The sequence below is a fragment of the Syngnathus acus genome, chromosome 9 (genome assembly GCF_901709675.1).
Source record: "Syngnathus acus chromosome 9, fSynAcu1.2, whole genome shotgun sequence".
NCBI classification, from domain to species: Eukaryota; Metazoa; Chordata; class Actinopteri; order Syngnathiformes; family Syngnathidae; genus Syngnathus; species Syngnathus acus.
The window spans coordinates 2,999,722-3,012,587 of NC_051094.1; the positions used below are offsets into that span (position 1 = coordinate 2,999,722).

The 12,866-nt window shown below is 41.8% G+C and overlaps 1 protein-coding gene across 1 annotated transcript in view; it reads right to left on the reverse strand.

Moving 5' to 3' along the window:
- Positions 1-12,180, reverse strand: part of stpg2 (sperm-tail PG-rich repeat containing 2) — a 29,554-nt gene extending 17,374 nt beyond the window's left edge. Inside the window, exons 1-9 of the mRNA XM_037259355.1 lie at positions 11,978-12,180; positions 11,807-11,902; positions 11,125-11,298; positions 9,799-9,908; positions 9,597-9,708; positions 7,279-7,377; positions 4,183-4,342; positions 2,981-3,144; positions 1,761-1,853 (exon numbers count right to left, since the gene is read on the reverse strand). Of these exons, the coding sequence (XP_037115250.1) occupies positions 1,761-1,853; positions 2,981-3,144; positions 4,183-4,342; positions 7,279-7,377; positions 9,597-9,708; positions 9,799-9,908; positions 11,125-11,298; positions 11,807-11,902; positions 11,978-12,082 (1,113 nt within the window). The 5' untranslated portion in view covers positions 12,083-12,180. The remainder of the gene's footprint in view (positions 1-1,760; positions 1,854-2,980; positions 3,145-4,182; positions 4,343-7,278; positions 7,378-9,596; positions 9,709-9,798; positions 9,909-11,124; positions 11,299-11,806; positions 11,903-11,977) is intronic.
- Positions 12,181-12,866: the final 686 nt, after the last annotated feature.

The window sequence follows — 12,866 nt, forward strand, 5'->3', positions numbered from 1 at the left end:
AAAGGCAAGCGCGGGGGGGGAAAAAAAAAAAAGCGACAAAAGAGCCAGTGAAAGCTTGTGTGCGCCGTTGCTCGGGGGGACAGTGCAATGTGTCACTAATCTATAGAAGGCAGAACCCATGCCACAGCGCCTCAGGGGAGAACATCGGTCCAAATTAAATTCTTCACTCGCTGTCTCCGGGCGCTGCCTGCGGGTGTATCCCACGACCTCGTTGGAGAAGAGGCCATTATGAGGTGGAGAGAGAGAGAGAGAGAGAGAGAGAGAGAGTGGATGGAGGCAGGTAAAAAAGAACACTGATGTCAGAGAAGAAAATAAGCGGGGATGTTTGATATTCCTTTTTTATTCCAGACCGATACCAAGTGCTTGAGTAGTCACCGATACCAAGCAGCAATACCACTAGTACTTTTGATGCATGAAATATCCCCCGAAAAACAATAACACATCATTTTAAAGAAAGGCCTTTGCACTTCTGTTTGCTATTATGCTTTTGATTTGTATTCTGCAAATTAATGACTGTGGATTAAAAATAGCGGATTTGGAAGATAAAACACTATGCAAATTATTACGAGTGCTGGAATAAAGCAAACAAAAGATGCTGCGAAATGAAGGAGCAGCTATCAAAGAGGAAATATTAAAGTGAGTCTGATAACAGGTGTGCATTGGCCATGCGCAGACGTCTTGCTTCAGTCAACGTGACGGAGAGCAGCTTTCGTACTCGCCGTTGCCGTCACTTCGAACATGAAGCTTCTCGTCGCACATGAAACACACGACAGGAGACGGGGAGAGTGGGAGACGGTGCCTTCATCCTTCCTTCCGTGCCTTCATGCGTCGTCCTATGCCTGTCTACGCCGCCGCTTCCGGAAAATGGCTCCCCTTTTAATATCGGTCCCTGCGGGGCCGGTGTGGGCGTCGCTGCGGAGACGGCCTTGGCTGCGGCGCGGCATGCGGCTAACGACTGCAGCTACCGTGTCCCCGGGCCGGTTTTCATTAAGTGCTCATCAACGAGGCTCTGTGTGAAGCCGAGGCACGTGGCCACTCAGGTACACGAGCTCTGGTGTCGATGTTTATGTCAATCGAGCAAGCATTTTAGTGTTTGGGTTTTTTTTTTTTTTTTTTTTTACACTGTTTGCTTCAATTTATTTTGTACCCGAGAAGGCCTTTAGCGCATCCGCCCACATCAACCTGGATGCTCCTTCGCCTGCAAGCGCTGCAAATTAGACTCGCAAAACATAAAAAAAGATGGAGTTGCTGTTTGTACAACATACTTTTATACATTTAGTCACATGGGGTAAAAAAAAAAAAAGGATCGGGACACATGGCCCGACAGGACGACTTTCTGTAAGAGTTTTTCTGAAATACATGAGAAAATCTTAAATGTAAGCAAGGATGGCCAACACTGGGTTACCTACCAATTTTGCCTTTCTTGACGATGTTAAAAAAAAAAAATTTTAAAAAAGAGAATGGATCAGACAGTCAACTTCAAATGTATTTGAAGGAGAACAAAGGCAGGATGTTCTTGGAAGGAAACTAATAAGGGGTATAGAAAAAGTTGCAAAAGAACTAATTAAGTAAAAGACAGTAGGCAGTCGAAGATAAAAGTTGTGGGGAAAACAGGATCCTTGGCATCATTGTAGCAGCGGGTCAGATAATACTGCTGCTATGTCCCACTTATCAAAGTCTGAAAATTGGCGCTTCCTTCTTTTAAGGCCTTTTTCTTAAGTAGGGAGCTTTAAATGGAGAGTTACAAAAGAGAGACTTACTTTGGCCACAACTGAGGATGCCAGGCGCTGTGTGGCTGATCTGAATGCGAGCGTGTGCTGCTTTTTGTAAAGCTCCTCTGGACGCTTTTCCACCTGATACAACATAAACAGTATTTAGTGTCAATAATGTTTGTTTTTTGATCATTTGCTTTTCTTTTATGCTTAAAATATGAAACTTCTGCTAAAGTGTTCAAGAAGTGAATTTCTATAGCTCCAGTTACAACGACACCACACCAATGCCATTCATTAGCCCCCCTGTGGTGTTCTCCGTTATGTGTTAGCATTAAGGTACCGTAATTTTCGGACTATAAACCGCTATATAAAAACATATATAAGTCGCTCCGGAGTATAAGTCGCATTTTGGGGGGCAATTTATTCGACAAAATCCAACACCAAGAACAGACATGAACGAGCAACAACAGGCTAAACGATACGGTATGCTAACGTGACAAACACAAACGAGGAGCTGAGAACGGGCCTGACGTAACATTCAGTTATTTTAAAAAAAACTATTACATAAATAACACGTTTATAAAACCATCTGTGTCACTCCAATTCATTAAATCCATCGATCGTCCTTTGTCAACAATGCCGTGTGCCGCGCCGCAGTTCAAATTATTCCACAGGCCCATACAACGATATATGAACTATATTTTAAATAACTATCACATAAACAACAATATTATCAAACCATTCGTGTCACTCCAAATCATTAAATCCATCGATCAAATTTCTCATCCTTTATGTCATCCTGGTGACAGAGGACATGTCCAGAGGATATGGCGCTTTAAAGTGTTAATTACTTTATTTGATTTTTTCTCTCTATTTTTCATGTTTTGAATATGTTCAAGATAAAGATATCAAAGCATGTGAAGTGATCAACTATACTAAAAATAACATGTGAAGTGGTCAACGATACTTGTAAGTAAGTGATGTGTTAATGATCAAGTAAAAATTTGTGAAAAAAACCATATATGTCGCTCCTGAGTATAAGTCGCCCCCCCACCCAAACTATGAAAAAACCCGCGACTTATAGTCCGAAAATTACGGTATGTGTTTGTTTGCAATAGCGTACACAATGTGTAATCCTGTCTGTTTTACTGTATGTCTAGTTTGAGAGTAAAGTTCAACTGGGAAAGTGTCAGTCATCATCCTGAAACCTCATTTTTAAAGAGTTGTATTTTGAGGCACCCCTGAGTCACAAATCAGCACCACTGTACCTGGTCATCTCCTGGGCTGGGTCCTTGTACGGACTCCTTGTTGAGGAAAATGCTGCTGCGTTTAGCAGTGGAGCCAAAGCCTCCTTTCTTGGCTCGCTCTGAAAGTGCCCGCTTCAAACTCTCCTGGGCCAAACCCAAGTCTAGGACATTGTGCGAGCCAGCACCTGGACACAATTGATCTGGAAATGTCACTTGTCTTGCCAACATATACAGTACACATGTAACACAGCAAAAACTGCTTAATATACTTTACAATCGAGTCCAACAGAGTGAATAGATTCAATGTTGTTAAGGGAACACTCTCTTAACTTGAAATTGCACGTGTGAAATGCTTTTATATGCAAATTGAAACAACCAAGTCAATCTGGAGTCATTGCATAAGTGTGTTTTTCAAGCAAGTTGGATGTTAAAAGTTCAAAACCAAGTTGCTTCTACATTGACCTAGAATACAAATAAATGGCCTTCTTAAATAGTCCACAAACATTGATGGACCAGCCAGGTAGTGCTATCGTCAGACTTTCAGTGTTTGTGAGCTGCCCAATTTGTCTGTGCGGTTTCCATCACACTTTTCCAATTTGCCATCACGCACACAAATCCAAAGAAAAAACACTTTAGTTTAAATTCATAGTTTGAGATGCAGTTTTTCAGGGGACCTGTAAATCCATAAAAATAAATAAATAAATAAATAAATAAATAAATAAATAAACATCCAGGAGGTAACCCAAAGGGGGCTGTGAGCAAAAGATGCCAAGCAGTCCGGTATTAATTTTGTTTGTGTTTTAGAGTTGGCTTTTAGATAGCACTCCGCCCACACACTCCAAAAGAACTTTTGTGGCTTCATCAACTTCTCCCCAAATGTGTTTGATTATTTATGCAAATACGGAGGCACAAAAACAATTTGGCAACACTAATGCATTTGCATACAACTAGCAAACACAATATTGCAATTTGCAAATGAACACAATTGAGCATATATTTGTCACAAATAAAAAAAAAACAATAAAAGCTGTAACTGGGATGGAGACTGACCCGAACGTGTGACTTTAAATGAAACACAATGCAAAAACAAAAAGGGACTGTTTGTATTCAAACACACGTGTTTATAGATTGCCTGTCCACTCATCGAGTCGGAAATGAAACGGGTAAACCTGGTTAGCTGGGCTAGCACTTCTCATTTTACAACGCAATGGTCACATACTAACCTGGTGTGGAACCTCCGTTGCGGTTAGGCGGGAAACGCTCGGCCGTGACACCAAACGGGCTTTTGCGCACGCCCGTCGCCCCGTAAGCCGTTTGGATGGCGCAGCGGGGGTCATTATAGGCACCCACAGGGGGCGACTCTTGCTTGGCAGGCTTGAACCTCTAATGCACAAAGAAGAGAGAGGCGTCAGGTCCCGACAGCACACACCAAGGTCCACTTTAATACTCGCTTATCGCGCTAACATTTCACGTCTAAAAACTCTTTACAATGACTCCCTCGCTACCCGAGATGCTAATGCGCTTTATCCGGGCACACGTTTTGACAATAAATCACAATCCGAGACCTTGCTTCTTGTTACACGCAACACATAATGCCTGAACTCCACCGGGCCCCAAAATAAGCGCAGCTCTGGTGCCAGAGGAGGTTTTTTTTTTTTTTTTTTTTTGATTTGATTTTTTTTTTCCTTCTTAGGCAAAAGCTATTTTAGCACCGCTCAAGTTGGGCTTGTCAAGCTGGGCTCGATAGACCTTTCATCAGAGTTTCTCCGTGTCAGCCGCTGCGACGCTAAGTCAGCCTCTGCGGCACTTATAGCGCGCAGAGGCTCCAGGGTTCAGCACAAGCGTAGAAAAACATTGGGAAAATGCAGCTGGATTTTACACGAATCATTTTCATGCTGCGTAGTAGGGATTTTTTTACCTCCTAAGGGGCTCTATTATTGAAAATTGACTGTTTAATGTCTTGTATAAAAATAGTTGGGCCTGCCTGTCCACCCATCAAGCGTGAAATTAAACAACTATTTCTGAGCGAGCTCTTCTGGACTGACGCCACTCGAAGCGACACAAGTTACATAACAGCGAAGAAGCTCCATAACCTGCGCTAACAAACAAGGCTAAACTTGGAGCCAAAACCGCATGCATAGATTTTTCTTTCTATCTTTATTCACTTTCTTCGACTTCAAAATCTTCATTTGTGAATCGACAAGACCACCTCTCCACCTACCGTAGCGTCGCCATTTCTGGACCGATTCAAACCCAAAAACAAAAGCAAGTCGGTTCATTGGGAACAGACGAGCTAATATTTGGTATCTTCCAAGCGCACTGGAAGACAGAAAAGGAATTTTCGCCTCGAATAACCGTCTTGTCACATGACATGCTGTTTGAAGGCCGCTACATTCGACGCGCGTTCCACATGCAAGGAGGCCCATCTGTCATGCTCACGCTGTGCCTTTGCTCTTTTTTCCAAGTTTTCCTCTCCCCAAAACTGACTCCCAACTGAGCTTTGTTAGCACTTTACTGAAGCTCATTTGAATTCTGTTGTCAAGCTTGTTCTCTTCCCATCTACACACTCACCACAAAATTTGGAGCATGCACCCCACATGTGGTTATTGTCCAAATGATATTGCGGCAAAATTGTCGAGAGCCTACAGTTGAGGCGACAACTGGGCAGTTTCCCGCTGTTCTTCTTATCCTCTCATCCCTCCCTCAATACCTCCTTATCTCATTTCCTCGCTATCCCTCCACAGGAGAACACGCAGAGAGTCACACCGAGATGAACATCTAAGAAAACTGTCGCCCTAGGTTCTGACGCCCCCCCCCCACACAACATGTGGTCAGGGAAATTAGGTCGAAAACTCTGCCTTGCATTGATCCGCCTTTGTGCTTTTGCGCTAGTGATGCAAAGAGTAAAATCTTGATGACTACCCCTTGCGGTATTTGATACATCAAAACAAAATTGGCCAGGACGTTGTGATAGATGGCCCCAAAAAATGAAAACAGGAAATTTCACGGTGGCGGAAATTGAGGTTATCACGTCAGAGATGGAAGCGAGGAGAACAAGACTTTTTTTTTTTTTTTTTTAAAGCGTTCTCATTGACGTGGCGTGGGCAAATAAACAAGATTGTCTATCACGTAAGGCTGTAAATGCACAGGTCCGCAGTCACAACTCAGCTCAGCTGAAGAAAAAGTGCTTCGATATCAAGACGGATGCATAGAAATAGACATCTGACCGGAGAAAAAAGAAAAACTGAGGGGGAGGACAAGGACTACCTTATCTCATTTCACAGGATGCGCAATGTGCTGCTTGCGACAAACAAGTGTAGACAAGTGTTTTATTTCGCTTACATGCTCATATTTTCTATCTTACATAGTGTTGAATTAGGCAACTAAAATGTTGGCGGGAGCCACAATTTGAAACCAGTGCTACAAAGGATCATGCGCAAAGGGCTGTTTTAACAAAATATGTGCTCTTAAATTCTTTCTTTTTTGATCAAACATTTTCCGGTTTGAAGTGAACAACAACAACAACATAACCGCACGGCTCGTTTGCATAAAAAAAATTGCCATTAAAAGACGGCACAAAAATGCTGAACAAGAAACCAACAAAAATAAAACCCTGTTTTTATATGAGAACGCAATACATTATTGAGGTACACATCAAAATCGTGTTACACTACCTGCGCCACCATTTCAACCTGGTGTTAACCAGTCTAAAATTGAATCTAATTTTTCTCACATTTATCTCTCAGATTATACCCGGAAAATATTTTCACTGTTGGCACTATGTGGAGTAATGTCCCTAAATGCATCTAAACGGTTTGTAATTTGCTTATCGGGGCAGGTGGAATCAATAGTTTGTTGTCATCCTACGGGCACAATGAAGCCTTAGTGTGTGTCATAGTACTGAAATTGTCTCCGTCAAATACAAACTGAAAAAGTGGAATGCATGGTGACACTTTCTGACTTTGCATCCCTCATTTATGTGTTTGACTTTCTTCTCCTGCTCCTCAATGGCTCTTCCTGCATCTTCCTTGATTATTGCAGATTTGTTCTTACATTCCTGAACTTGCTGTTCGTGCTGCGCTAGAGCTCAGTTTGACATTTAAGCATTTCTGTGGGTATTACTGACTTATCTTGTAAGTTGTTCGTTGACCTGCGGCGCAGTTATGATTGAGCTCTATGAAATCTTGAGTAGCCACAAGTAAGCGCGAGACAAGGTGAGAATATGAGCCGTTATGTGAATTGGACATTGCTGCGTGGACTCAACGGTCAATATTGTAAAAGTAGTGACGTGGAAGCGGGGTGCGGTGTTTGCATCGTACCTCAGTCTGAGAGAGAAAGGAGGCGGTGGCCTGCTGCTTTTTGTCCGTGAGCCTCTCAAACTGTCCTCTGATGTCATAGTGGCCAGGACCAGGTATGCCCTGCGCAAAGACAAATTGACATTTTTTTATAGCCAACGATATTCCATTAGATGGTGTCAGCAAAAAAGATTGAAAATGTATCATTGCCCATCTGTCAACGACATATATTTTATACTTTTAAAATTTGATGGCACAGCACCAAAAAACCCGAAATTATGACGATGTCATCTCATGAAGGTGTCCACGCAATTTTGGCCAAATCGCTAAAACTGGTTTCACATGCAATTTTTTTTTTTTTAGCAGGGAGCGCTACTGAGCAACATTTGAAGGGGTCATGGTACATACATTTTCATCAGGATTTTCATGCTTGCAAAAATTTGGTGTATTTTTCAGCAGGTCATTCAACTATAGTGTATCTCACAGAACCTTGCTTTTGTCATTAAAAAAAAAAAAAAATGTTTTTATGACAAGCACTCCATTTTTGCACAAATCTTGGGCAAGATCAATTTTTATTCAAGACTTGATTCTGCGTGTGCATGTTCGCCATGAACAAGTTCGTTATTGTCTGAATACAATACTTCCCGCGTCGATGAGGAAAAAGCCATTTGTAGCCCCACACTCACACAGAGCAGGAGACGCTAGTTTTGATAGCTTTTTGTGCAACACCTTTAGTTGCCCGCACTTTTACAACTGACAAAAATCCAGTGACTGCGTACGCACCCCGCGGCCTTAGGCAAGACGAGAAAATGGTTATTTAGGGAAGTGTGCGAAAACAACACGGTGTGTGGTAAAGTAGAAAATATATTCCCGGAAGCCAACTCAACTCGGAGGCTTATTTTTAACAGAGAGAGTGACAATGTAAAGTTGGCGAGTGAATTTAATGACAATGTCTGCTGACAGCTGCATGAAGTCATGCACCTTGGCTTGTGTGTCATTAAGCGTGTTGAATCGAGGTCTGTATTTGCGCATAGAAAAGCAGAGTGGTGCATTGACTTACAAGTTTGATTTATTCTGTGACGACGCTCCTAATTCAAAACTTGCAAGTGTTGTACTCAGTGTCACCAATTCCTTTTGATATATAACATTTAACACAATGACAACAAAACCGGATGTCCGAGATAGGATTTTATGAGCTACAGTGGGACAGCAAAGGTAAAAAGGTGTTTTGTCCTGCCCACCGTGACTAATGACCCGTCTGCTTTACATGTGAGGATGTAACACAATTGTGTGCGGTGACCTCCTAATGATGATGGATGTGTCACGGCGGGGAGGCCCAAATACAACATGGTACATGGTAGCGTGCAACTCTGGGGCAAAGTCTGAAAGTCACAGATAATGCTACGAATATTTAAACGTGCTCAATTATTTTCTTATGCTCTTAAAAGGAAAGTGTCGGCACAGAGGAAGAAGTGTATACGTAGTGTTTGACAGAATGAAGATGTTTCACTCCCTTGTGCGCACACACGTCAAGTGAAATGCAGCATCCTTTCTTCATTGTCAGGAGTGAGCGGGGAGCCTCAGCCCACTGTGGTTCACACACAGGTGAGTAACTCTTCCACAACATCAACAGTGTTTTTAAAGTGGAGTTTAAATACGACACTGTACTGCCCCCTAAGGGCGCACAAGTGCATTGACATCTGAGTGAGGAAAAAAAAAAATCCAGTTTTATTGACTCGACTCAATACTCAAATCATGGGGAAATAGGCTAATGTAACCTGTGACCAACGAGCATATCTGCATATCCAGTAAGGATAAATCGCTAACAATTATTTTTGCCATAATAGCCATGGTGTGATGACTTTTGTTCCATGTAACTGGAGTACATATAATAATTGGAAATAAAAATACAAATTACAACGGTTAATTGTGGGCATTATTATTTTGTCATAGTGGCCGAACAAGAATTTAATAATTTATTACTTTAGTCATTTTACTTCAATATGTGTACTCTTAAAATATAGCCAAGATTTTGTGCCAAAAACAAGACACCTTAAATTGTTATTATTATTATTATCAATTATTTTAGGAGGGTGACAATATTTGTGTTTGTCTGTTTGCTCGTTAACTAGCCGACCACTTCCTTGTTTACTTTTTGTGCTGTTTGTATGTATATTGTGTACTGTCTCGTCACCGTGGGATAGTGGGAAACGTAATTTCGATCTCTTTGTGTGTCTTGTGAAGAAATTGACAATAAAGCAGACTTTGACTTTGACTTTCAAGCAGAGTGTAGCCGCTCCTAACAAATCATGTCGTGTAACTGTCATCATCGATGTAATTACCTTCTTGTACTCCTGCTGGGGCAGCAGTTGGTGGTATCGAGGAATGACAAGCTCCGCCTTGACCCTCTGCTCTTTTCTCATGTTGACGTTTTCATAGTGCGTTTCGGGAACACTGACGTGTATTTTGGAGAAAGAAGAATGCACATACTTAAAGCCAAGTAAAGAAATATGTATTGAGTGTAGAGTGACAAGTAATGCTTACATCTCAGGGAAGTAGTGGCCTGGCCCCGGCACTTTGTCCTTCGTCGCCTGGCTTCTCCTGGCTGTCATTTTGCCAAAGTGAATGCCTTTGTACTTAGGAATCTTCTCAGCCTGGAGACCAAAAGACAAAAAAAAAAAAAAAAAAAAAACAACAGGGGAAAACTATAACCACAAGGTGGATGGAGGAACCCAAAAAATAGAATGCATATTCTATATATTAATATATATAATAATTAATATATATTAATATAAATTAAAAAAAATAATTTTGTGTTATCTACGTTGCCTTGTAAAGTTGAAGGTGAATGAGGAGTGAAGTTGAGTAAAATGTCACGCAATATGTCAGTCATCTTCCTCTCTTGGACGTTATTTTATGGTCTCCACTCTTCTGCCTCAGCTTCACACTTAAAGATTTAAGACGCCCTCCCGCCAAAAGAAATCACTCAATCGTTGAGGGGTACATTCCCTCAAAATAATAATAAAAATAATTTAGTGATGCTAATGCTAATTTAATTTCTGCTTGCTTCATACATTTGTAAATCTGACTCTAATCTGTGTCACTTCAACTGTGAAGCTCAAAGCACCTCCCTGTATGCGTGGTACTCCCTGCAATTGAGGAACCAAACATTGTCGGACATTAGTGTTGCAAATAGAATAACACTGAAGTTGATTTGCTCAAGCATTCACCTATATCAACTTTGATTCATGATTCCAACTCAAAGCTCCGGCAACGCGTGGAAAGAGAAAAAAAACATGGCTAACAAAAGTTGCCAATCAAACAGTTCAACTTCTGCCGTCTCTTTTGATACGTTTTCCGTGACCTGGCTGTCCGGCCCTGTTCACTCAGACACATCCTAGGAAAAGCAAGAAGAAGAAATGCTAAGTCTTGCTCAAAGGGGAAAAACTCCACGGGGTGCCTGTCTCCTGCAGATGATGGGCCAGGCAAATAACTGGGACACGACGTCTGTTGGTGGAAACACACGACGGACTTGTAAAGCAATGCTGAGAAATCTTTGTCGTAGCAGACGCCTGCAACGGTGAGCAGCCACAACTTGGACAAAGACTCAATGTCGCTGTGAGCTCGCACTGGTCATTAGCAGATGACTTCATTTTGTGCGCGTGCCTGAGTTGTTGAATATGGACTGCAGGAATCATGATGAATTGCACCGCTTCTTTATTGCACACATGTAGAACGGATGAGCGTCGGGGCAGCGTGGCTTCTAAAGTAGAGCTGCATTCATTCGTCATGGAAATGGATTTGGAGAGAACTCAATAGTGTGGGCTGTGTTGCATGCAATTGACGATACAAAAGTATCGGGACACTTACAAGCAAAGGGTTGTAGTAGGCCGGGCCCAGGCTCGTGTCTCTGTCCGGAGGCTCTTGTTTACGGAGCAAGCCCAGGGCGTCCTCCTCGTAGCCACAGGACTCACCCCGGGAGGGAATGGATGGCACAACGTACTGGCTAGCGACCCAATGCTGCAAACCTTTAGCAGAATGCGCCTGCAAAGGCATATTAAGTTACCTTGTGTGTTTTATGTTTTTTATGAATTTGAGAAAATGCATTTCAGACTTTACAAGTGTGGAACATTGGGCTTTTTTTTTTTCCCTCAATCAAGTTTGGAACATACTTGTCACATATAGAAAGTGAGAATGAAATTTGGATGCTTTTGATGGCAAGTGGTTTATCCCCATTGAAACAGGGGAACATTAAATAAATGATAAATGGTAAGTGGACTGCACTTATATAGTGCTTTATCTATTGCACAATTAAATTGTGATTTTTAACTGAATTTGACCAAATGAGGCATTATTTCTCAGAGGTTATTGAGTTGTCTTAAATTGATTTCAAAATCTGTATTTAAGTAAATATCCTTTCCAAAAGAAAAACTCCCTATTAAATTGATTTCAAAATCTGTATTTAAGTAAATATCCTTTCCAAAAAAAAACTCCCTATCAAAAGCCACTACATTTACAGCATAATTTCAAATGTTGCCATTTCTCAGCTTACCGGTCTTTTGCCATGGGTCCTCAACTGGTTGTGGCTGGTGGTAGCTGGCGGCGCAAGAACATCATAGGCCCCGCGGCCCGGACCCTCACACGACATCTATACAAAGAGTATTTTAAGAAGGTATTTAATAAGATTTAAAATTGCGTTTCGATCTTTAAACCTACCAGACACCGCCGGGTCGTATCTTCTTGAATTGAAGTTGTCAGATCCAGGACCTACTGTGACCGAGGTCTCACTTTTTGGCAGGAAGGTAACTCTTGGAGCGCGCCCGTACATGTTTAAACTTTCACGACAAACACATGAATAAACTTCATTTGAGAACTGAATGAGGTCTGCCACCCTGCGTTCTGTCAACACCGGTCGTTTCTAAGATACACCCGTCATCCCTATTGTAATCCTTAAACGTTTATTTTTCTCTCTCCCAACTCAACTCCCACTTCCTCCTTTCTTTTCTTTTTCCCGCCGGCCGGCCGTCACACAGAGCGTAGAGGAGCAATTCACAAAAATGAACGTAACCCAGATAACGTAAATATACACATCATTACAGCCTGTTAGAAAATAATGATCATGACAAATACATATATATAATCCCAAAATTAAATGTTACACTATCAAGCACTCTGGCCTAACTTCCGTCACTAGGACGCCAAGCCGTGCCATGTGTAATCACAGTCGAATAGTTCAGGTTCATTTAAATTGCATTTCTTGTCCAATTCTACCATCTAGTGGTACGATAGTAAGAGGCCAGACAATGTGGGTTTCTACATGGGGACGATTTGGGGCCGGGGGTGCACATTTATTCACAACGCCCCACAGCTGACGCCGAAAAACACTCCTCGCTTGAGCCAGTGTTGAAATATATGTCCATCCTGCCTTTTCATTTGTAAGCTCTTTGTGTCTTCATCATGTGCCTATGGTCCGCAGAATCAAGAGCTTTATTTTAAAAATTATGGAGATACCACAGTGAGCATGAAAAAAAACCCAGATGTATTTTATGTAGCCTATTTGCAATTTGGGTCAGTTCGGTTCAGTGCTTCAAAAGTGCAGTGCACATCTTTGC